This window comes from Podarcis bocagei (assembly GCF_964188305.1).
Source record: "Podarcis bocagei genome assembly, chromosome: 14".
Classification (NCBI taxonomy): domain Eukaryota; kingdom Metazoa; phylum Chordata; class Lepidosauria; order Squamata; family Lacertidae; genus Podarcis; species Podarcis bocagei.
Window position 1 is genome coordinate 42,029,948 of NC_138139.1, and position 23,933 is coordinate 42,053,880.

A 23,933-nucleotide genomic window follows, 5' to 3' on the forward strand; every position below is an offset into this window, starting at 1 on the left:
ACAGCATTTGATGCATTGATCCTGCAATTTGTAGCGATATAAATATCAAGAGATTCTGCCAGAGGGTAAATCATGCAACCCGGTGGTGCTCTTTGACTGCAGAGGATGCTGCTGGCCTGCTTCAAAGGAGAGCCAAACGCATCCAGCTGCCCTTGAATTTCAATGATAGTTTTGTTATGTAATCTACCACTTGGCAGCTCTGCAGAAGCCAAAGGGAGAGGAGGAAGCTCTTGGAAAAAAAGAAGCTTTCCTTGTTTTTCATACGTTTATAAATTCACTTGTTTTGCACACTGCTTCCTTCTTTTCCACCCCAGGGGTCACAAAAGGAGCTGTTAAACTTGACTCAGCAAGATTATACAAACCGGATTGAAGAACTCAATCAATCTTTGAAGGATGCTTGGGCCTCGGATCAAAAAGTGAAAGCTCTAAAGATAGTCATACAGGTTAGCATTACATGTCGAGCGTGTTCTGCACATCGTAATGATTGGGGTTAAAGCATAGTGAAAATTGTGTGTTTAAGGTGCTGTTAACTCTGTTGGGCTCCAAAAGGACTCCTGGGAACAGTGCTGACCCTTGACCCTTGATCAAGATGCCCCTCTTTCTGAGCCAGACCCACCTCTTTCTTGATGGTGTTACCCTGGGGCGGACCTTGGTAATGCGGCTTTGGGAAGGAGGTGCGAGGCTCTGGCAAGGTCCTTGAGCCCTCCTCCCTCCTTCCCAAAGTCTAGAAAGTGCTTGCCCAGCTTTGGGAAGGAAGTAGGAGGACTCTAGGACCCTGTCAATGCCCCCACTCCTCTTTCCCCGAAGCACTTACAGGCTTTGAGAAGGTGCCCTAATGGCGCCGGCCCTAAATCCACCTCTGTTGTACCACTGGCCATTTGCTTGTTCTTGCTTGTGGGCCCCAGTTCACAGAGCCATCCAAACTTAGGCCTGCATATACACCATGCATTTTCGATGCGTGCCTACTCTGAAAGATTCCTGGGAACTGCATTTTGTTAAGAGTGCTGGGAATCGTAACTGTGAGAGGTAAACTACAGTTCCCAGGGTTCTTTGGGAGGAAATCGTGTGCTTTTAAAAAGTATGCTGTGTGTGCAGCTGGAGAAGGCAAAAACAAACGGAAGCTCTTGCTCCTTCTCACTGCTCACCCCCTTGGTGAAGGCAGGTGAACAAGCAGCCACAGGAAGGAGCAGCAGCAGGGGCTGGCACTGGGTGCCCTGCTGGTGAATGAGCCTCGGCAGATGCACAACGATGCTAATTTGTGATGCCAGCCTCTGGGTGGCTACCAGATGACCTGCCAGGCTCCCTTCCTCCCATCTGCTGGATGTTTGCCTCTTTTACTCTCCCCTCCTCTGCCTAAGCATCTTAAAAAGCATCATCTTAAAATGCAGAGACATCACCTTGCCAGCAAAGGTCCGTATAGTTAAAGCTATGGTTTTCCCAGTAGTGATGTATGGAAGTGAGAGCTGGATCATAAAGAAGGCTGATCGCCGAAGAATTGATGCTTTTGAATTATGGTGTTGGAGGAGACCCTTGAGTGTCCCATGGACTGCAAGAAGATCAAACCTATCCACTCTTAAGGAAATCAGCCCTGAGTGCTCACTGGAAGGACAGATCCTGAAGCTGAGGCTCCAATACTTTGGCCACCTCATGAGAAGAGAAGACTCCCTGGAAAAGACCCTGATGTTGGGAAAGATGGAGGGCACAAGGAGAAGGGGACGACAGAGGACGAGATGGTTGGACAGTGTTCTCGAAGCTACCAGCATGAGTTTGACCAAACTGCAGGAGGGAGTGGAAGACAGGAGTGCCTGGCGTGCTCTGGTCCATAGGGTCACCAAGAGTCGGACACAACTAAACGACTAAACAACAACAACCTCTGCCTAATGCACCTTCTAGGACAGGAGGCAGAGTGGAATTGAAAGGGCCTCTTAAGCTACGCAGAAGGGGGCAGGAGAAGGAATGCTTGGAAAGGCAGTCATTCCAATTTTTGTTTAATTCTTCATCCCTGGTTGTTGCAGCGGGAGGGTGGTCTGAGCAGGATCTTTGGGTGTGCTTGCTTTTAGTTCCATGGGGGTGCAGAGGTGGCCAACAGTTGTGAAAACCTGGAGGGGCCTGGTCCCCCTGTTTTAATTATGATTGCTTATCCTTTAGAGAGAAATGACATCTGGTATATCTATATATCTGGAGTATATTATGGAAGAATTGTAGCTCAGGGCAGAGCACCTGCTGTGCATGCAGATGGTCCCAGTTTTAATCCCTGGCGTCTCTAGGGCTAGGGGTGTCCCCGTCTGAAACCTGCTCCCAGTCGGTGTTGACAGCACTGATCTAGGTGGACCAGGGATGCGGGTGGCGCTGTGGTCTAAAACACTGAACCTCTTGGGCTTGCCGATCAGAAGGTCGGCAGTTTGAATCCCTGCAACAAGGTGAGCTCCCGCTGCTCTATCGCAGCTCCTGCCAACCTAGCAGTTTGAAAACCCAGTGCAAGTAGATAAATAGGTACTGCTGCGGTGGGAAGGTAAATGGCGTTTCAGTGTGCTCTGGTTTCCGTCACGGTGTTCCGTTGCACCAGAAGCGGTTTAGTCATGCTGGCCACATGACCCGGAAAGCTGTCTGTGGACAAACGCCGGCTCCCTCGGCCTGAAAGCGAGATGAGCGCCGCAACCCCATAGTTGCCTTTGATTGGACTTAACCATCCAGGGGGTCTTTATCGTTACCTTACCTAGATGGACCAGTGCTCTAACTGTATAAAGGCAGCTTCCAGTGTTCATAGGTAAGACAAGTAGTACCAGTAACAGGGCCTTTTTAGTAGTAACGGCAACTTGTACAGCTAGCTCCCTGAAGCCTCCTAAGCCCACTCCTTTCGTGTTTTAAGAGAGTTAGTAAAACACTATGTTTTGGGCAACCTTTTGCTGTTTGATTTTCAGAATGATCATTGGAAGCAGCCTTAGACTACTAGGTCATATATTTTCCCCATCTAGCTCAGTAGAGTCTACTCTGACTGGCAGCACCTCTTCTAGAGCTAAAGTATAGGCCTTTCCAGGGATTGAACCTGATAACTTCTGCACACAAAACCATGTATCGCTGTGCTGTAGCCTCTCCCTTAGTCACATGCTGTTTTTAATCCCTTTTTTGGCACTTCAAAATTATTTCCTAGTGTAGATATTTTCTTTACAACGTGAACTTAGTCATCTCTTCTTTCTCTTTTCCCTCCTTAGTGTTCTAAACTTCTTTCAGACACAACGGTGATTCAGTTTTATCCAAGCAAATTCGTCTTAATAACAGACATACTTGACACATTTGGTAAGTGCAGACATCTCAAACGTCTCTCCTTTTTCAGATTGAAATTTGTAAGTGCAAACTTGGAAGACAACAAAAATCTTGCACTGGTTTGTGGCTCCTGGAAGGTTGCCTATGAAATAATTCGGCCCTTCTGCTGCATCAAAGCTTTAAGAACCTGTCTTGTTTGTGGCATCATCTTCTTTGAAATGCATTTTGTGGTGGGTTTTCCTGCCCCTCCCCAATGAACACTGGACGTTTCCCTTTCAAAGGTCTTGACCGACTGAAACTTGCTCACCTCTGTGAAATGTCTTTGTTCAGTTAGATAAAAGAGAGTACCAGATGTTCTTTCCTGGACTCAACAAACGTGACCTGAGCAACACGATCTGCCTTGGAACCTCTCATCATAGTTTTTGTGGATCCAAGCCAAAAGTATTGTTAGCACAACATCTACAGATGTCTTGAGCCTATTTTCTGTACTGCCTGGCTGCAGCCTTGGGTAACTGACACTGATCATACCCTGATATGGAAGCAGAGCTGTTCATGTGCCACTTCCCCCGTCACAAGAGTGCCATCCGTGGCAACTGAGGTTGAGCTGTGCTTAACACCATCGAATCTGAGCTGACTTGGAGTTCAGACTGCAATTGGGCCTCCGCCAAGTTCCTTTACTTAGCAGAGTTTACCTTCCCCTTTTTACATGCACATCAGATAGCTGGTTGCAGGCTTGTGTAAGCCTCTGACTATTTATACAATTCAATCTGTCTTCAGGTTGAATTGTACGTTCCTGGTAAGTTCCCTTCAATCCCTCTTAAAATAATAAAGATGCCATAATCTTATTCAAAGTCAATAAAAGAAGTTTACTTACATCAGTTCACAGTTGGATCCCTGAAGGCAGACAGTTACAAATATGTACATGTTTTCCCCCATATGGGGGAATAATTCCAGTGCTTCTGCTAGCTGAGAGCTAGCAGAGCAGTCCTAGCTAAAAGCTGGTCAGACAGAGAAGGAAGTGAAAAAGAGAGAGGTGTGCTGCGTGACTCGTCCTTTTGTTACCTGGGCAGGTTAGATCACACCCACCTTCTATCACATACAAAGGAAGGATGCTCCAACCAGGAGGAACAGGAAGTTTTGACTGGCTGAACCAAACATTCCCTCACATGTCTTCTCTAGCATTACAAGGAATGTTGTACTTGACTGCTCCCAGTGGATTACACCCCACATTTGTCTACAGGAATACATTGGGCTTGTAGCTCAGGGACAGAACACTTGCCTTGCATGCAGAATTTCTCTGCTTCAGTCCCCAGCATCTCCCGGAAGGGCTGGGAGAGAGCCCTGCCTTCTCTGAGTTTATCTCCATTCTGGGTGACATTGTGGATCTACAACAGGGGTGGGGGAACCTCCAGTTTTGTAAACAGCTTAGAGGTTTTCCTACAGTCAGTTTTGCTAAACATACAGAGAAAAATAAATGTTCCTTTCCACGTCCCGTTTAGTGAAAATGGGAGGCAAATCATTTCTTTGAAGTGGTGTTTTAAGTGCAAAAGGAAGTACTAAAGTTGCCTACTTGGCTCCACTAGATGACAGTATAATGTAACAGGAAACAGTTGCATTTGGCAAGTTGAAAACTAGAGCTGTGTGCAAACGGCCCCTCAAAATTCTCCACCCAAATTTTGCTTTTAACGTGATTTGCAATCTGGATTTAGAAAAGAAGTCTTGTTGAAGACTAGATGTATTCTCTCTAGCCCGTAAATCTCAACCCATTATCTTACTGTTTATGTTCATTACATTTGTATCTTAAAATGCATAAGAATGAATAGCTTTTTTTAAAATCCTTGCAGGAAAGCTGGTGTATGAAAGAATCTTCTCCATGTGCACAGATAATCGCAGCTCCTTACCAGGTAACACTATTGCTGTGCTACTTACTTGCAGATTTAGTGTTGTGCCCAGCTAAATTTTACTCAGAGTAGAGTAGACCCATTGGAATTGGTCATATCCACTAATTCAGGTGGGTTTACGTTGAATAAAACATAACTGGCTACAACCCTTAGGTTATAATCACAGGCATATTTGTTACAGTTGAACCCCGTGAAATTTATATTTTATTGTGGTTTTATATTTGTTGCAGACCGCTTAGATGTTTTCTGTATGAGTTAGCAATATATACATACTTTTTAAAAAATAAACTAAACATACAGACTTTGGGCTCAGACTTTTAAATTCAGTATTGTTGAAAATTACACAATATGAACACGTCGATCTATTATGGATTACTGCAATGTGTTGTTTGTGGGGCTGCCCTGGAAGACTGTTTAGCGACTGCAGCTGATGCAGAATTCGACAAAAGCCGAATGTTGAGCAGAGCCAGATGGTCTGAATTCTGGCCCAATAGTGCTTGCTGGCATTTAATTTTCTGAACCCAATTGAAAGTGATGGTTTTAACCTTATAAAGCCACAGTTTGGGACCCTGTTACCTTGGAGAATGCATTTTCCCATTATTTGCCAACCAAAATAACCAGAGGCCCTTCACTGCGTTTCCTCACTGGCAGAATGCGGCAACAACAGAACATGTCTTTTCAGTACTGGCCCCGTCTGTGGAATTCTTTCTCCAGCGTGCCTTGCCTGGCACTGACAGTGACACCTTTTTGGTGCCAGGTTGAAGCCATTTTGCCTAGACATGTGAATGTTAGCTCCTCCTGCAGCAGCTGATATTTTATCTGAGTAATCCTTTGGTGATCATGCTTAAAGCTGAGGGGAAGAAGTGAATTGGCTTCTAGGGTCTGCTTACTTTCAGTGTAACTTATACTGGTTTTGTTTGTTTTTATTCTGTACTGGTGTGTGCGTGCAGGAGGTTGTCTGTGCATGAGAGGTGTGTTTCATAGAATTGTAGAGTCGAAAGGGACCCTGAGGGCCATCTAGTCTAACCCCCTGCAAAGCACATTTGCACACGTGTATGCTTGTACAAGTAGTGGATGTCTCTGATCTCCTATGGTACGTGTGTGTCTTGAGAGAAGGGCCATATCTAGGTGGTAGATCAAATACTTTGTCCCAGATTCAATCCCTTCCTGGTACGGCTGAAAAAGACTCCCGTGTGAGACCTTCAAGAGATGGACCAGTGGAACGATTTGCTATAAGGCAGCTGCCTTTTCTTTCTTTTTGATGCATGTAAGAGTGTGTGTGTGTGTGTGTGTGTGTGTGTGTGTGTGTGTGTACAGACACACACACACACACACACACACACACACGCACATGATGCAATGCGTGTTCCTGTTTCATTTGGTATGCTCCCTTTTTTTGAGGCTAGATCGTCCTCCACCCAAAGCCTGTATAAAAAGGACGACCAAACAGTAAGAATAATAAAAACACAGGAGCCTTGAAATCCTTACAGTGATCACGCTGGCATGAGAGACTCTGGCGCGGTGTGTGTAAACAGGCACAATTTCCTGTGCGGAGCCTTTATGCCTTGAGCAGCTGTGTGCAAAGCAAGAACATGCTCATTGGTATTTTGTTCTCATTCTTTCCATTCCAATAAAAGGAAAGAACTTCTGATTTACCACCGGAGCCCCCCTGCCTGCAGGAAACCGAGGCTGCAGCTGAAGACCGTGCTTACCCAGATGTACCTAAGCAGGGAAAGGAGAGGGGATCATTGCAGAGGTTTCGAAAGGACACACTTTGTCTCTGATAATGAAACTGGTGCTTTATGGCTGTGCCAATGAGGCTAGCCTGGCTTCGAAATCAGTGCAATATAATACGTTGTTATATTTTGTGGATAAGGTTGATTCTGGTGCGTGTGTGCCATTTTCTGTACCTCTTTTGCAAGAAGGTGGTTTTAAATCTTGTTTTTACATTCCTAATCCAAGTCTGTTTCTTGCGCCGTCTCTCCCAACAGCTGCTGCTCACTGTCTTGTCCTTAACTGCCTTGGCAGTTAGGGCATGCTTGAACTTAAGGACTCCGGGTCCCCATCGTGCTTCGTTACGTAAAAGTCCTCAAGCGCTTAGGGGTGGGCTGTTGCCAAATGGGAGAGAATTGCAGTCTCTCTCTCTCTCTCTCTCTCTCTCTCTCTCTCTCTCTCCCCCACCCTCTTGAGTTTCTGCATAGGCTCGACGTTTTTGAGGAGAGAACAGCACAGCAGCAGAATAATAAGCGGCAGTCCCTGTTCCAGTTCAGTTGAACGGGAACTTCTGCCACTTCTGCTTTGTTCTGTGGCGGAAAGGTGCTCGGAACGCAGAGATCCCCCACCGCCCCATATCAAATCACTTTGACCCACTTTGCTTCCATTGGATGAGGCCCGATTTGCTCATTTGTTAGTACAAGGTGTGTCAGCAAAAGCACCTTCTCGAAAGAAGCTCCTCCATCCCAGGCACCTGATGGCCCAAAAATGGGTCAACCAGATCGTGAAAAGACTGGCGGTGTGTCTTGCTGTTGCATAGGGAGCTGGCTTTATGCAAGGCCAGGCTGTTTATCCCTCTCTCCCAGTATTGCCTTTTTGGATTGGCAGTGTCTGTCCAGATCTTCACATGGTTCTTCCCTTGCTTCCAGCTCTGCTACATGTTTTGTTGTTTCTTGCCCGGGAGGGAAACTGGTATAGAGCTTTAATAAAGTATCGTAACTGGAAGATGCCAGGAATAAAATATGGGACTTTCCCCATGCAAAATGTGTGCTGATCTTTACCATTGGTCAGGCCATTGGTCCATCTTGCTCAGTATTGACTATGCCAACTTGGCAATGAATCATAGAATTGTAGAGTTGGAAGGGACCCTGGGGGTCATCCAGTCCAACCCCCTCCAATGCAGGAATCTCAACACGCGGTTGCCAATCCAATTTGAAACCGTAGTGGCTCCAGGGTTGGAGGCTGGGGTCTCTCTCATCCCAGCTGGAGGTGTCGTGAATGGAACGTGGCACTTCTTTCGTTCTAAGCAGGCATTTCACCGCAGTCTGCCCACTAAGCATACTGGCTGTGGTAGGATTTGAACCCATGCTGCCAAAGAGACTGGAGCCAGAATCCAGCACCTTAGACTGCTTGAGCACATTACCAAATTAAAATATATCTTGGTAGCTGTGGAATTTGAAATGCCTGGAGCCTAAATCCAGCTTCATAGACAACTTGAGCACAGCTGCCGCTCAATTTACTCTCAGCGGTGGAATTCAAACCCATGCCTTTGACGAAGCTGCAGCCTTTATCTGTGCTTAAAACTATGGAACTTCTTTCCATAAGATGTGGTGATATCCATCAACTTAGGGAGCTTGTCCTTCTTTTCGGCTTACCAGAGACTTCTCGCTGAGCACTTTGAGAAGCAGGATGGTGAATTAGATGAAAGGTCTTTGGCTTGAGCCTTCCTATATTCTTAGCGATGGTATCTTTGCAATTTCCTGAACTAATAACTGATGTTCCTAATAGTGGATCCCAGTCTGAATAGTTAACGAAATCTTGCTTTTGAAATAGCATAAGGGGCCGGTTTATCCTTAAAACAACATTGTAAGGCAGGCTAGGCCAAGAGAGAGAAGAATAAGGAATTGTCCCAAGGTCTCCCAGTGAGTTTCTGGTGAAGCGGTGATTTTAACCTAGGTCTTCCCAGTCTAAGGCTTCAATCTTAACTCTTAGATCAGAGCAGCAGGACTGAGTAGAGTAGTGGAGCTCCTGCTCTGTCCACATTGCTGCTGCTGAAGCGGGGGTGACAGCACAGTAGTATTGGAAGTGCCGCAGCAGAGATTGGCTCTTTCCTGCTGTATCTGTAATTTTATATAGCTACCCCTTCTATGTACAAGGCCTGATGTAAGAAAGGCAAAACCTCTCTTATTTCTTTCTCATATTATACACTTGTTTTTGTCCCACAGGATTTATTTTCTCTCTGGGCTCCGTCTATGTTGTTGAAGTGACATTGCTAACAAGCAGAACGACTGGTTTTCATGGTACAACACAGAGGCCTAGATTGTGCCCAAGTATCCCCTCCTATCCCAGCCACCACCCCCCAAAAAAACACCCCGTTACAGAGATTTATGTTGGCTGCTGTTGGCAGGGATACCACTGGCAGTAGCTTCTGCCCATGCATTTTGTGGATACAATGGGAACCTTCACAGTAGCCGAGAGAAAACGTCACAGTATCTTATCCCCCGGCAACGTGGCAGATCAAGGATTAGGATTGATCTGCACAGTAACTGATGCTCTAGTCTTACTCTGTTTTCACTTGGTTCCGATTGGCTGCTTTATTATTTAATTTTCTTCCCGCTCCGAGAATTTTTAGGATTGTATAAAAATAGGTAAATATATCTGTAGGATACGAAGAATGTCCGGCACTGAGAACCCCACACTTCAAATTCTTACTATACTGCGAGAGAGCCCTGTCTGGCATATAAAGTCCTAATTCCCAAGTTCAGCAAGGCAAATATTTAAGCAGACAGCTAATTCTAAATATTGACGGTTACGTAACTGTTCCTTCTGCAGTGTCATATTGGTTTTATCTTGGATTCGTGGGCAGCAAAGTAAGGCTTGGAGCAGTTAAGTCTCTGCAAATTTTTGTACGCTGATGACCTAACATGCTTCAGGCCCGTAATGCCTGTTAGCTTCCAAGGCCCACTTTCCCCCGCCTGCATTTTTAAACAATCTCTGTGGAGAAAATGTGAATAAACATTGTGAATGCGGCAAAGGCAGGAATGGTAGTTGCCCCAGTTATAATGTAATCCCGTGCATGCTTGCTCAGAGTTAAATCCCATCTTATTCAGGGGCCTTTATTCCCAGGTAGGTAACTAGGGACATGACATACCGTACTTTTTCTTTGTATATCACTATGTACCTCAGGATTGGGGAACCTTTTGGGGGCCAAGGGCCGCATGCCTTATTGGGGGCCGCATGCCAGGGGTTGGCAGGGTCAGAAGCAGTAGTGGGTGGAGCAGCAAATACAAATGTCACCTATTGTACAATGGGCTAGATCCTAAACACCCACCCACCCACCTCTTGTTTTTAAAGGACTTATAGAGCATGGGAGACCTGGGCTCATTCATCCACAAAGCTCACTGGGTGACTTTAGACCAGTCACTATCTTTTTTTGCAGAATTATTTTTCATACAGGACAGCAGAGGAGTATTTCCGGCCCAGTATGCAACAGTTTTGAAAAATAATAATGAACGATTCAAACGTCTGAGGAATTATCATCTTGCGTTTATGATGCTTTGTTGGTGTTGTTGGTGGTACACGTAAATGTTATTCTCAGTTAATTAAAAAAGAAGTTGAACCCCTAGTTCAGCTGAAGGGAATTTTGAATCAGCTGATTGGTGCTGGAAGCTGATCACAGGAAGCCCTTTCGAAGTCTGTTTGCAAGAGGAAAATGCTCTGCTTGCAGGAGGTGACTTGGATTCTAATGGCTTCTTTCAAAATGGAGCTTGGTTGGAGATTAAAGCAAGCCGCTTTAAAAGCACACTCCCAGCACCAGTGGGGCTCTCCATCAATGGCAAAGCCTGGATGTTCCTTTGTAGCCACATCTGCACATGTGACGTCAGGTGTGTGGCAGGTGGCCGTGGTTTGTGGGGAGAGGCCTGGTGGGTCAATTTGGGATCTGTACCAGGTCTAACGCAGCTCATCAACCACAGAGGTTCTCCACTACTGCCCAGCTCTATATGGCAGACAGTTGTCCAGATGACCTGAAATAATTTGATTGGACTGTTCGTTGTTGCATTCATAGCCTGCTTTTGGCCCTTAGAGACAAAAAATAGGCCTTCCCTCGGTTCCAACAGGGCTCTTCTGGTGTGTGATTTTTCTAATCAGTACTCTTGAGTGCCATTCCCCCCGCCCCTGAACTATGCGAATTAAATCACTGCTAATTTTATTCAGAAACGTAATAAGGAAGCAGGTTCTTAGTTTTTAATCTTCTTTTTGTCTTGTTTTATCAGATAATTTTACTCCTGAAAGTGTGGTTGATACTGCCAAAGAAACCTGTTTAAACTGGTTCTTCAAGATTGCTTCCATTCGAGAGCTCATTCCCAGATTGTATCCTTTTCCGAAGGAGACTTTAAGATGATGAAAACGTTATCTGGTTTATGCTTGAATTTCTTTAAAAAATAAATCACAGTGTTGCCTTAGGTTTCTCCACATAGAAAAAAAGAAAAGGAGTATCAAAAGACCCCTTGTAGGTATTGTCCAGGGTGCCAGCAGAGTTCACAGTTGAGGGTTGAAATGGAGACTAGATTTTGCCTATGGCTAAGGCATACTTTTTTAAAAAAAATGTGGTGGTTATCTTTTCAACAAGAAAGCAAGTTTAAAATTTACGTGTCACATATAACTTACATAAGAAATAGCGAGCTCCTTATCCCACGAGAATGATATGATTATTATCAGTGACTTTCTTAAGCCGTTGTGTGCGATTTCTACTCTTTAGTTTGAAGTAAAAGTAAGTCGAAAAGACTGAGCCAACTTAAATTCTACTCAAACTAGATCCAATGAAATTAGCAGAGCTGGGGGAATCATGCCTATTCATTTCAGCAGGTCTACTCTCGAGTAGGAATGGCATTGGGTACGGCCCCGGGAGCTGATTTGAAGTAGTGGTTAGAGAGTTGGGCTAAGCTGAGGAGACCTAGCTTCAAATCCCTCCTCAGCCACAAAGCTCACAGAGTGACCGGCCCAAGGTCAGCCTCTCTCAGCCATGGCAGTGGCACATGCCCTCTGCAGACCTCCATACCCAGAATGCATTGGTCTGGAAATTTAAGGGACATCATCAATAAGGGACAGCAGCGGGACACCGCGCTGGGATAAGGGAGTTTCCCACCAAATAAGGGATGGTTGACAGCTATGGGCTGTGGGCAGGATTCCTGCACTGCAGGGGGGTTGGATTAAATGGCCCTTGGGGAAACCTTCCAACAGTACAATTCTGTGATTCTGTGACCAGCATATGGCATTGTAGTCCGGCTGAGAGAACCAAGGTAGCAATATCAGTGAGACAGGTATAGGTTATTCAGAATTCCCTTGGCTCATAATACTGCAAAAAAATGTAAGTTTATTAATCAAAGAGAATGAATATAGGTCTGCAGTCAATGAAAGAAACATCAGGTGTTAGTTGTACTGTAGCTCCTAAGACATTATTTCCCTAGATAATAGATAATGTGTCACCTGAACCTGTGGCCAAATTTAACTATGATTGATTGAAACAAGCTAACTTCAAACCATAGTTTTAAGAAGCTGATTTGTCGAAGCAAGCTATAATTAAGACGAATCACTGTTATAATACAGAGGCAACGCAACACTAAACTGAAGTTCATAAAAAGTGAAAGCAGAATCTTTGTTCTTCTCTGTCCATCACAGTAGAGGAGGAAAGGGGAGTTCAAAGCTCTCTGAAGTTTGCCTATGTTAAACCATGGTTTAGTTTTACACAGGGTCTCTGTGCCTTGGATAATCCCAATGACTTTACTGTTTTGAACTTTCCCCCCTTGACACTTTATTCCAGCTATGTGGAAGCAGCAATACTGAAGTGCAACAAATTTCTTTCCAAAACGTAAGGCTAATAATATTTGATAAATGTAGGGGGGGTATGGAAATTAATTATACCCAGAGATTTTTCTAGCTTCTACCAATGACTTGATTGAACACTGGTGGTGTCTTTTGAATTAAAAGTAGAAAAAAGATTCCTGGGATATGTCGGATGTTGGCCTTGGGCATGTCTGGTGGGATTTCTGACTCCTTCTCCCCCTCCCTGCCCTTTCAACACAGGATGCCCAAGCCATAATGCAAGCTGCTGTTCTAAGCTATCTCTATTTCAAAAATGGTTTGCCAATCATAAAAACCCCCTACTTTCTCAAATCTTCTTTACAGAGGAATTTCTGAATGTCTCCCACGGCTGACCTCCATGATCCGAGGAATAGGAGATCCTTTGGTTGCTGTCTATGCTAGAGCGTATCTCTGCAGAGTAAGATTTTCTTCTTTAAAATGCAGTTTTGTTGGTTCCGTGAAATGTTGATTCGACTAGTTGGTGTCATTTGTTTGCTTTAGTTCTTAAAATATTTATAAACCGCCCTCATAAAGTAGCATGCAAAATAACTGAACAATTAAGTATGACACTATGCAAACAATTATAATGTTTAAAGTGCACATTATATCCCTTAAATTGAGCATTAAAATTTCATTAAGATACAATAATTAAGAAAAAGCAGGTTTGAAATAAAAAGGTATTGTGAGTCCTTTTGAAAGATGGGACCATTCATTCTTCCTGGGGGAGAATAGTCCATTGATATGGGGTCACCACTGAAAAGGCCCTGTCCATAATACCAATCGACCTAGTATCTCTTATTGGCAGACTAGAGAGGACCTTGGAGGGTTGATCTTAGGTAATCTGGCAGACTCAGCAGAATGCCTCCAGACCAACCAGTTTTGTTGCAGTTTTCTGTAGACTAGGAAATAGCCAACTTCCTATTTCTAGGAAATATTACACTGGCTATATATTGCATTCTTCCGCTTTCTTACAGTGCACTCACCTTGCACCATATGATTACTTCCTTGTCTGAATACTCATCTAATTTTCCTTGTGTGCCATTTTTAAGTGGATCCCCCCACCCAAATCTTGCAATAGGTATATGAATATACATGATTGTGTTGCAGTGGAAGAGACAAAGACTAGGCTTAATTTATGTGGCTCTTTGAATGTAGGTTGGGATGGAAGTAGCTCCTCATCTGAAAGAGAACCTCAACAAGAACTTTTTTGACTTCCTCCTGACTTTTAAGCAAGTAAGTAAGAGATTCTGTAAACATTGGGAGTGTTTTTCGTGTGCGTTTGCTCACTTAGCCCAGATGTGGACAGGATACGGCTTGCAAGCTGGAACCTTGCTTCCCCCACCCTGCTGTGGGCCAGCTTTAACAGACGGACAGGGCTGCCCTCTTGTCAGTCACATGACGTCACTCACATGACATCATTTTGACATCAGTTGACAACTTGAAAAGGATTCACTGAGCCTCTTCAAGAACCCTGCGTGTGAAGGAACAATCAGGAAATGCACTTTCAGCTCCCAGTAGTTCCCTTGTGGCAGCATTGTTACCTACCCACACCTGTTTTCACATAGGACATCAGGTGTGGGACAGGTGGGTGTAATTTGGTGAAAGCAGCTGGGTAGGGGATTGAGGAGCAAGTAATCTAGTATTGTGTGATCTGGGAGTTCTCATAGCTGTTTGGTTTTCAGATATTCCCCATTCAGAAAGCGTTTCTGCTAATTTCCACTAATTCCCTTCCCCTTAAGCCAGCCCAAACCCTGGGTTAGAATGGGTTATGGTGCAGGTGGCTGTAGTAGCTAACAACAACAACAACAACAACAATTTATTTCTACCCTGCCCATCTGGCTGGGTTGCCCCAGCCACTCTGGGTGGCTCCCAACAGAATATTAAAAACCCAATAAAATATCAAACATTAAAAACTTCCCTAAACAGGGCTGCCTTCAGATGTCTTATAAAAGTCAGATAGTTGTTTATTTCCTTGAAATCTGATGGGAGGGCATTCCACAGGGTGGGCGCCACTACTGAGAAGGCCCTCTGCCTGGTTCCCTGTAATGTCGCTTCTAGCAGTGAGGGAACTGCCAGAAGACCCTCTGAGCTGGACCTCAGTGTCCGAGTTGAACGCTGGGGGTGGAGATGCTCCTTCAGTGGCAGGGGTGTGTGTGCGTATAGGTAAAAATCAGGCGTCCCAACATGCACAAGTGAAAGCAATTTCTGTTAAAACAATCCCATCATTGGATGCAATCCTGGGGTTCTACAATTTTCCTTGAAGTCAGTGTTGAATGTTTTGACTCCTTAATGAATGCACAGTATTATTTCTTCCTATCCCCATCATGATTTATCTTTTATATTTTTAACAGATTCATGGGGATACAGTTCAGAATCAGTTGGTGGTGCAGTGTGTAGAGATCCCATTATATCTAACCCTTTATTCTCCTGCAATAGATTGGATTCTACAGTGCATCTCTTACCGGGCTGCAGAGGTAAAGATCTCGCTTTGACTGTGGAAAGATTTTAACGTTTAACCAGAACAGAGGCCTAGTACTGCATTTGAACTTTGTATAAATGGAAAACGCTCTGATATCTGAATCTGTTGCTTCTTCCGTGTCAGTCCAAGAAAGTGGAACTAAATCAGTGAAGTTTACAGGTTACAGAGGTGGCACCATTAGCAGGTAGAGTTCTAGTGCTGTGAATAATATGTATTGATCTGGCTTGTTCTGTTCTTAAAGCTAGCTACCATCTACCACCCATGAATGTGCAGGCAAAGCTTTGTTAATGCTGTTGTTGATTAGAAAGAGCCACTAAATGTAAAATTGAAATGTGGCTTAAGAGGCACATGATTTTGTGGAATTGTTTTTAAAGTGAGAGGTCTTTGAAGAATTATTTCAAAGCACCTGGAGGCTGAATGTGATAGTTCCGCACATGAGTGCAAGATAAGTGCCAGCTTTGACAACAAGGCTTATAAATGTCAATGGAAAATTTGTAGCCTCTAAATTTCTGATGCATTTCTAGAATTTGAGGCTGCTGCTCTGCAAAATAGTTTCTGTTCCCACAAATCAGTGGCCTGACCTGGATGATCTAGTTACTGTCAATTTAGCAAAGACAGACCATAGACTTCTGAACTGAAGGATGTTTGACCAATCCTTCCTGTGCCAAATTTGCAAATTTGACAAAGAAAAATGGAAACATACAAACACCCATGAATGCAAAATAAATATTATAATAATACTGTAGTAATAATAATAATAATAATAATAATAATAATAATAATAATAATAACAATACCCCAGTCAGCAAACATTAAGGATGCAGTAAACATCAGTTAAATATATAAATTAATATAAACTCTCTAGTTGTCCAATAGGCATCCACACAAAATTTGCATCCAGCTTGCAGGATGATATATATTTATAGACTCTCCTTTCCCCTGCTTGCCTACCAGCGTTAAAAGAGGATTTGGACAAAGGTTACATCCACATCATACAGGTAAAAAAACCAACCCTCTTATACAGTCACGGACAATCCTGGGAACTGTAGTTTATTAAGGGTGCTGGGAATTATAGCTCTGTGAGGTGAAAACCCTTAACAGACTACTGTGCCAGGATTCTTTTGAGGGAAGCCACAACTGTTAAAAGTGGTAGAATTATACTTTAAATATATGGTATGGATGTGACCTTAATCTCATTGATTTCAGCGGAAAGTAGTGTGCTCAGGATTGGAACATAAGCACCTACAGAAATAAACCAACATTCTTACAACAGCGTACGTATTAGTGGAAGGGCCCTGGCTCAGTGGTCGAGCATCTGCATTCAGAAAGTCCCGGCATCTCCACGTAGGGCTGGGAATGTCCCCAATCCGAAATCCTGTAGAGTTGCTGCCAGTCAGTGCAGGATTTCAGCTTGATAATCTTAACACAGAACCTCTACTAAACCAGTAGTCATAATGCATCATTTGTGTTGATTTTTTTTTTTTTTTTACAGCTCAGCATGTTCCCTGGCAGAAACCAAGGAAACTTGTTATCCTACTTTTTGATCTTGCCAGTGTTGTTCTTCACACTACTTTCTCACCTTGGTCATGCAAATTACACTTCCTTTTATTTTTAAACTCCTATCAGCATAACGGTTATAACTTTTCTCAAAACAGTCTTCAGCAAGAATTCAATTCCTCGCGAGGTATTATACCATGTGCCAACGTTAAAAAACAACAAGCCAGTGGCAATGCAGCCATGTGGAAATACGAAATCTTTCACAGACATAGACTTTGCCTCTTTGTTTTTTCACCACATCTCTCTCCCGCCTTAAATCAGATGCTTTGCAAAGAAACCTGTTTTCTTCTTCTTCCCACTGCAAAAGAATAGGACCATGGCTAATGGGAGACCATCCTTTTGTTAAGCTGATAGCAAGGGGTGATCGATTTGATGTTCCCTGAATGGGAGCGGACAACTGGAAATCTCTGTCCTCTGTCTTTTGGAAGGCAGATGCCCTTTAGCTAATGAGAGGGGTAGGGTAACTATGTGTGCCAGAATGAAATCAGTTTCTGGATGGGTAGTCAGTGAGAGCTGTGATTTAGGAACATGGGAAGCTGCCTGACACTGGTGTATGTCAGCAGGGTGGGTGGCTGCTGTCCATTGATATGGTGGGGCGGGTGGAGGATGGAAGGCAAGGAGACCAACACTAGGTGGAGCCAGAGGCAATAATAGACAAGGATGGAGCAATGATAAAGGTAAAGGGACCCCTGACCATTAGGTCCAGTCGTGGCCGACTCTGGGGTTGCGGCGCTCATCTCGCTTTAGTGGCCGAGGGAGCCGGCGTACAGCTTCTGGGTTATGTGGCCAGCATGACTAAGCAGCTTATGGCGAACCAGAGCAGCACACGGAAACGCCATTTACCTTCCCGCTGGAGCGGTACCTATTTATCTACTTGCACTTTGACGTGCTTTCAAACTTCTAGGTTGGCAGGAGCAGGGACCGAGCAACGGGAGCTTAGCCCGTTGCGGGGATTCGAACCGCTGACCTTCTGATCGGCAAGTCCTAGGCTCTGTGGTTTAACCCACAGCGCCACCCGCGTCTCCCTGGAGCAATGATAGGTGGAGCCAAATAATTGATTTCGTCTCTGTCCTCCTAAAAATCAGGAAAATTCTCTTAAGAGTCATGCTTTGGATTAAAATGTCATAGGTTTGAGAGAGTTCCTTGAGTCTGTTAAGTAGTAAAGGGTCACCAATGCAGACCACAAAATGATGCTATCTGGACCCGGGACCTGTGCAGCTGAACTCTTATAGGTTCTTCCACACAGCCAGGGATCCTCATCATGTTGGGCTGCTTATTAGAAGTCTGTGTATGTTCATCTGGTCAGCCAGATTGAATGTAGTTTCCCTCTTCAGAGTTTTTGTTCAATAGTCAAAGGCCTAATGGTGCCCACTAACTTAGATGGCAGTGGTCCAGGGTAACACCCGTATAGAGGTAGTGCTATCATCTGATCTGACCTGGAGCAAATATGCTTACTTGCTTCATGTTCAAAAACAAAATGGCTGAGAGATTTGGAAGCAGAATCTCCCACAAAGGAAATATTGGCGAACTGCACCTCCTTCACTTTCCCATTGCAGGGTCACAATTGGATATGTCTGTGTCATTTGAAGTTTTGGTAATGAAAGATATGGTTGAGTTGGTTTTTTTTATGTTCTGATAATGACTGTTTTGGTTGGGTGCTTATTTTTTTCATTCTCATGAACTTATCTTTGGTAGGTTTTGCTGACGGAAATGATGGAAAGGTGTAAGAAGCTAGGCAACAAGTAAGTAGTGTGCTTGCAAGGCTTTTTTGGGGAACTCTGAAGGGTCCTGATCCTTACTTAAATCTACAGGAGTCCTACTGGAAGGGGCTTCATTCTGAAGCCCAGTGGAGAGGGGGGAAGACTTGCTCCTTGTCCCACATTGGAGGCGGGACAAGTTTATTCAAAACATTCCTTTTTCTTTTTCCATTGGTAGCTGGATGTTGCTGTTGAGTCCTGTGGTGGGGTTAGGGAAGTCCTCTATGCGGAGAAAAGTGTGGATGTGTTTATATAAAAACCTGCCATGGCAGATCAAGTTGATGGACTATGTTGAAATGGCAAAAATGACCCGAAGAATCAGAAATCAAGAGGACCAGAATTTTAATAAGGAATGGGGAAAATTTCTAATCTATCTTAATAACCATTGTAAACAGCTAAAAATGTTAGTGGGATTGGAATAACACTTGTAGTTTAATAGTGAATTTTGGACATAATGGAGATGCAAAAGATTTGGATTATTATAAAATATTCATTAGAAAAGGACTGGCAATAGGACCCACAAAAGGGAGGAGAGAAGTCCAGAAGATTCCTTGTTGATACGTTATTGTAAAATTTTAATTTGAAAAACCCAAATAAGCAAATTTACACACACACACACACACACACACACACACACACCAGTCAACAAACTCTGTGGTCAACCTCCGTCAGCTGGGACCTTTTGAAGGATTCGCCTTTTGTGAACATTTGTGAACGTTACAAAGGTGCCTTTGTGTTACTCCATTTGTCAGTCTTTCCCAGCCGTGCCTACTCTGATGGGCAGAAGCTCACAAAACACCTTCCTCAGATCTCCTTTAGTGGGCGCTTATTTATTCATTTGTTACATTCACTTGTCCCTTACTGGGGGGAGGATGTCTCAAAACAACAGGCCATTATTATTTTAAAAAAAGCATACAGTACTGAATCTTAAATGCATCAGAAGATAAAAAATATTAACGAGAAGGGCTCATCCTGCTATAGCATAACAAGGACATGTTCCATCCCCACCCAAAAGACGAGCACCAGTTAAGGGCAAAATGCATAGGTGAATAGGAACGTGTTCACCTGGCACCTAACAGTGGTGTCCAGATCTCCAGCAAACAGCTCAGAGCCTTGAACTCGTTTCAGCTCCTTAGCTGGTATCTCATCAGCTTCCATCTCTGTGTCTGGATAGTTGCCCGAGTCAGAGGTCATGACGGCACCCAACTGCTCTGTATACAATGTCTTAAAAACCAAATGAAACCCCTAATACAAGCACTTTTCATTTAAAGAAAAGGAGCGGAAAGGGACAGGAAACTCAGGACCCACTGCCCGCCAGCCAGGTTTAACGTTCTCTGAAAAGGAACTAGCAAAGTGTCTGTGGCCACAGTGACATAGATTTTTTAAAAATAAAAAGTAGCCAACTCGGATCATGAAGTGGAAGAGGCAAGGCAGTATCTGGAAAGGAGGCAACAGAACAAGACTTCTGCTAAGATCTATTGTGGAAGTGTTTTTATCCCTACTTTCCCCCCAATCTGTGATGATAGATTAAATCTTTGTTCCTACTTTCCCCCCAATCTTTACTGCTTTTATGCATGGGAGGGAAATAACAGTCATAGGATGCAGTGAATTCTCTTTGTGCAATTATTGGTTGATTTGTGCAACAGTCCTGCTAGTCTAGGTGTGCCCTAATGTAAAGAATAAAATTAAAGTCCTTTTCGTTTCCTTTTATATCTTGTCTTAATCTGGATGTTTCTTCTAGTGCCTTGCTGTTGAATTCAGTCATGTCCGCCTTCAGAGCCGAATTTATTGCTGCCAGGTCTATGGATTTTATTGGCATGATTAAGGAGTGTGACGAATCTGGCTTCCCCAAGGTAACGTTCCTCCCCTCCCCTCTTGCTGTGCATCTTCTCCGCTTACGTCAGTGTCATGCTTTATAGTTGCCGGGATAACTTTGCAATAGATAAATATTTTTGTATGACACTTAATTGCTGCCAGATATCATGGAAATGGTGTCGTTTGGCCATGAGGTCCGAGTCTGTGGTCCTCCAGATCATCTAATAATTTCTGAAAGTTGCCCATATTTGTTGTGGTTGATGAGGGGAGCACAGATTTCCTTGCCCCTCATCTAGGCAATAGTGCAAGGAGGTCACATAAGTGCAAAGAGCACTTATTTGGATCATACATGTGTTTAACACCCCTTTTCTTTTGCCAGTGGCTGTCTTTTGTCTTGGGAGCTAACTGATTTGCAGAAGAGATGTAATATTTTAGTCAGTTTGTAGATTCAAACATATCTTGAGCAACTAAAATACTGTTTCTGATTACCGTATTTTTTGCACCATAACACTCACTTTTTTCCTCCTAGAAAGTAAGGGGAAATGTCTGTGCGTGTTATGGAGGGAATGCCTACGGGTGGCATGCCTACAGATTTTCCTCTTCTAAAAACTACGTGCGTGTTATGGTCGGGTGCGTGTTATAGAGCGAAAAATACGGTAATTGTACAGCAGATAATAAAATCTGCAGGTGGCAAATGCCATCTTAGAAGAGGTACCTCCACTTCCTGCTCAAACAGGAGGAATTCCTCTCCTAAAAAATGCTTAATCTAAAACAATGCTTCATCTAAAAAAAGAAGGAACTGGGGGGAGGGTTTGGCTTTGATGCAGAAGAATTGCCTTTGATGCAGAATTAATTTTTTAAAAATCTCATAGGCTAAGTTTTGTCCCATTTATTTCAGTGCGACCAGTCAGCCGTGGCTAAGTTCAACTAAGTGGCTGGATCCAACCATAGGATTTCAGTTTTAGATTCCTGTAACCTCAGGCACTGGGGATGATCTCGTTTCCCCTATGTCTTTCTCTTCCGCACCCCAAAATCATTTTATAGCAAGCTGTGCTACGGTTAAATTGAATGGAAATCCCTAATGTGTGGATGTGGGTGGCACCAGTGGTCCTCCAGATGTTGTTGAATTCCAGCTCCCATCATCCCCAGTCCTCAGGGATCACATTGGGTGCATCATCCCTGAACTAACAGATATGGTTGAACGGACACTCTCATATTTTCACAGCACCTTCTCTTTCGTTCTTTGGGGAGAAACTTGGCCTTAGCTGACCCTCCAGAAGGAGATAGACTTCAGATCTTAAATGAAGCCTGGAAGGTTATCACAAAGTTAAAGAGCCCACAGGTGGGTTGTTGGTAGGATATGAGTTGGGCACAGCTGTAGCCATGTACTGTTGTAATAAATATTTTGTAAGCTCTGCACGTTCCATCGTGGGAGTATTACCTGGCCCAGGAGCTCCCAAACTATGGACCACCAGTAGTCTGTGAGCTTTATTCCGGTCGTCTGTGGTGTGTCTGAAGAGTAGTGGGAGCAGGAACTATGAATGGTAGGAGCAGTTTATGAAATATAAGTATTGACTGTTGCTATTGTTGCTTTGCTGTATTTTGTTACTTATCCTAGATTATATTGTACTCTGTGGAATTCAATTGTAATACAATGTGAGAAATAAGAGAAGGAATAAAAATGCAATTATAAATTGTACAGCAACAAGCACAGTGCATTACAATTGTTACAACAGGCAGGGAAATTGCAAAGTGGACCTCCCAATTTTCAAGCAGTCCCTGAGTAAAAATGTTTGGGGACCACTGAACTAGCCAGATTCTCCTTCTAGTATTTCAATAATTTGTTTCAAGAACAGAGCAATATAAAGACTACATTTCAGTTACATTAAAGTTTTTTTTTTTAAAAAAAAAGAATTCAGCAAGCTGATTATTGTATCATTGGGGAGTGATTGTAGTAGTGTGTTTAGGACGGGGTGTGGAGCTTGCCTTAAAAACTCGATACAATATGATATACTGCTTTGAAACGATAATGTCCATTCATTGATTTTTAGGATTATATCAACTGTGCAGAAATCTGGGTGGAATATACCTGTAGACACTTCACGGTATGTGTAGATTTAAGAATGTAAATGTTTTTGTCCTTATCTGAAGAAGTGTGCATGCACACGAAAGCTCATACCAAGAACTAACTTAGTTGGTCTTTAAGGTGCTACTGGAAGGAATTTTTTTTATTTTGACTATGGCAGACCAACACGGCTACCTATCTGTAACTTTGTTTTTAGAGTATTTGTATATCTTTCTTGTATAAGGAGAGTATAGTCGTACCTCGGAAGTTGAACGGAATCTGTTCCGGAAGTCCATTCAACTTCCGAAACGTTCAGAAAGCAAGGCGTGGTTTCCAGTTGGCTGCAGGAAGCTCCTGCAGCCAACCAGGAGCTGTGGAACCCACACCAGACGTTTGGGTTCCAAAGAACATTCACAAACCAGTTTTCAGCATTCGGGAGCCAAAATGTTTGAATCGCAAGGCATTCGACTTCCGAGGTACGACTGTAGTTTTAACTTTCACTTCCTTAAGACTCCTGTGATTTAACAAGAGAGTGTTATGAAACTTCTGGCATTATAAGATGTTGAAGTTTATTATATTGAAGGTTGGACTAGATGATCCTCAGGGTCAAACTCTACAAGTCTATGATTCTATGATAAAGGGATCTTTTTCTTACTTAGTGCCGCACAGTGGAGCCCTTATTGTGTTGGAGTCAGAGATTCATGCGCACTCTCTCTAGATCTTTATGATCTAGCCATTTGGCTGTAGCCCAGTTCCTCTTTGTGATGATGACAGCATGCTGCTGGACACCGAGATAATTCTTAAGTGTGGTGCTAAGTGCTCATTTAGTGTCCCACTTCATATGATGCTGTAATGCTACCTTACGCAGCCCTTCCCTTTTTATACCTGAGTAACAGGAGACATAGACTGCAGAGTTTTAGCAGACCGTTGCAGCAGCACACAGAGTCCCCTCAAACAAACTCTTATCTCCGTGTACCTGTGTTTTGTTGGTGTTATGGATTATGATTAAAGCTCAAATTAATTCAAGCTCATTGACCTTAAATAACAACAATTTCTCTGGATTCCAAAAGCATCCCAATACTTGGACTAGCAGTGTAGGAATAAGACTTCTAGTTGCTTAGCTTGGTAATGTAATAGTCTTTGTTTTGTATGGTTTTGATAAGTTGAATTCATGACTATTTCACTACTGTTCCCTTATGGCATTTAACTTGCCCTTTTCAGAAGCGTGAGGTCAATACAGTTTTGGCGGATGTCATCAAACACATGACTCCAGATCGGGCATTTGAAGAGGCCTACCCCCAGGTAAATGAAGAGTGCAGCCATGAGAAAAGAAAACAAAGAATTTTGTTCAGACTAAAATGTACAGTGAGAGTTGTATCCAATGCTGGTTCTGCTCAGACGAGAGCCATTGGCGTTACTTGAAATGTCTGACTTAGATTCATTAATTTCAGTGTCTCAACTTTGAGCAGGACTGTTATTTGAGAATTCTGGCTAATGTTTGATGCAAGTAAATGAAAGGT

At 43.5% G+C, this 23,933-nt stretch overlaps 1 protein-coding gene across 5 annotated transcripts in view; it reads left to right on the top strand.

Moving 5' to 3' along the window:
• VPS35L (VPS35 endosomal protein sorting factor like) overlaps window positions 1-23,933 on the top strand; it is an 84,570-nt gene that overhangs the window by 15,843 nt on the left and 44,794 nt on the right. For 4 of the 5 annotated variants that reach the window (XM_081169428.1, XM_081169425.1, XM_081169427.1 and 1 more), the window contains exons 7-19: window positions 315-443; window positions 3,213-3,297; window positions 5,109-5,168; window positions 11,153-11,249; window positions 12,700-12,747; window positions 13,065-13,158; window positions 13,896-13,973; window positions 15,092-15,214; window positions 18,472-18,518; window positions 20,275-20,386; window positions 21,574-21,690; window positions 22,400-22,453; window positions 23,635-23,715. In XM_081169428.1, the coding sequence (XP_081025554.1) occupies window positions 315-443; window positions 3,213-3,297; window positions 5,109-5,168; window positions 11,153-11,249; window positions 12,700-12,747; window positions 13,065-13,158; window positions 13,896-13,973; window positions 15,092-15,214; window positions 18,472-18,518; window positions 20,275-20,386; window positions 21,574-21,690; window positions 22,400-22,453; window positions 23,635-23,715 (1,125 nt within the window). Of the gene's footprint in view, window positions 1-314; window positions 444-3,212; window positions 3,298-5,108; window positions 5,169-10,695; window positions 10,763-11,152; window positions 11,250-12,699; window positions 12,748-13,064; window positions 13,159-13,895; window positions 13,974-15,091; window positions 15,215-18,471; window positions 18,519-20,274; window positions 20,387-21,573; window positions 21,691-22,399; window positions 22,454-23,634; window positions 23,716-23,933 lie in introns of those variants that run through there. The other variant, XM_081169429.1, reaches the window with a different exon arrangement.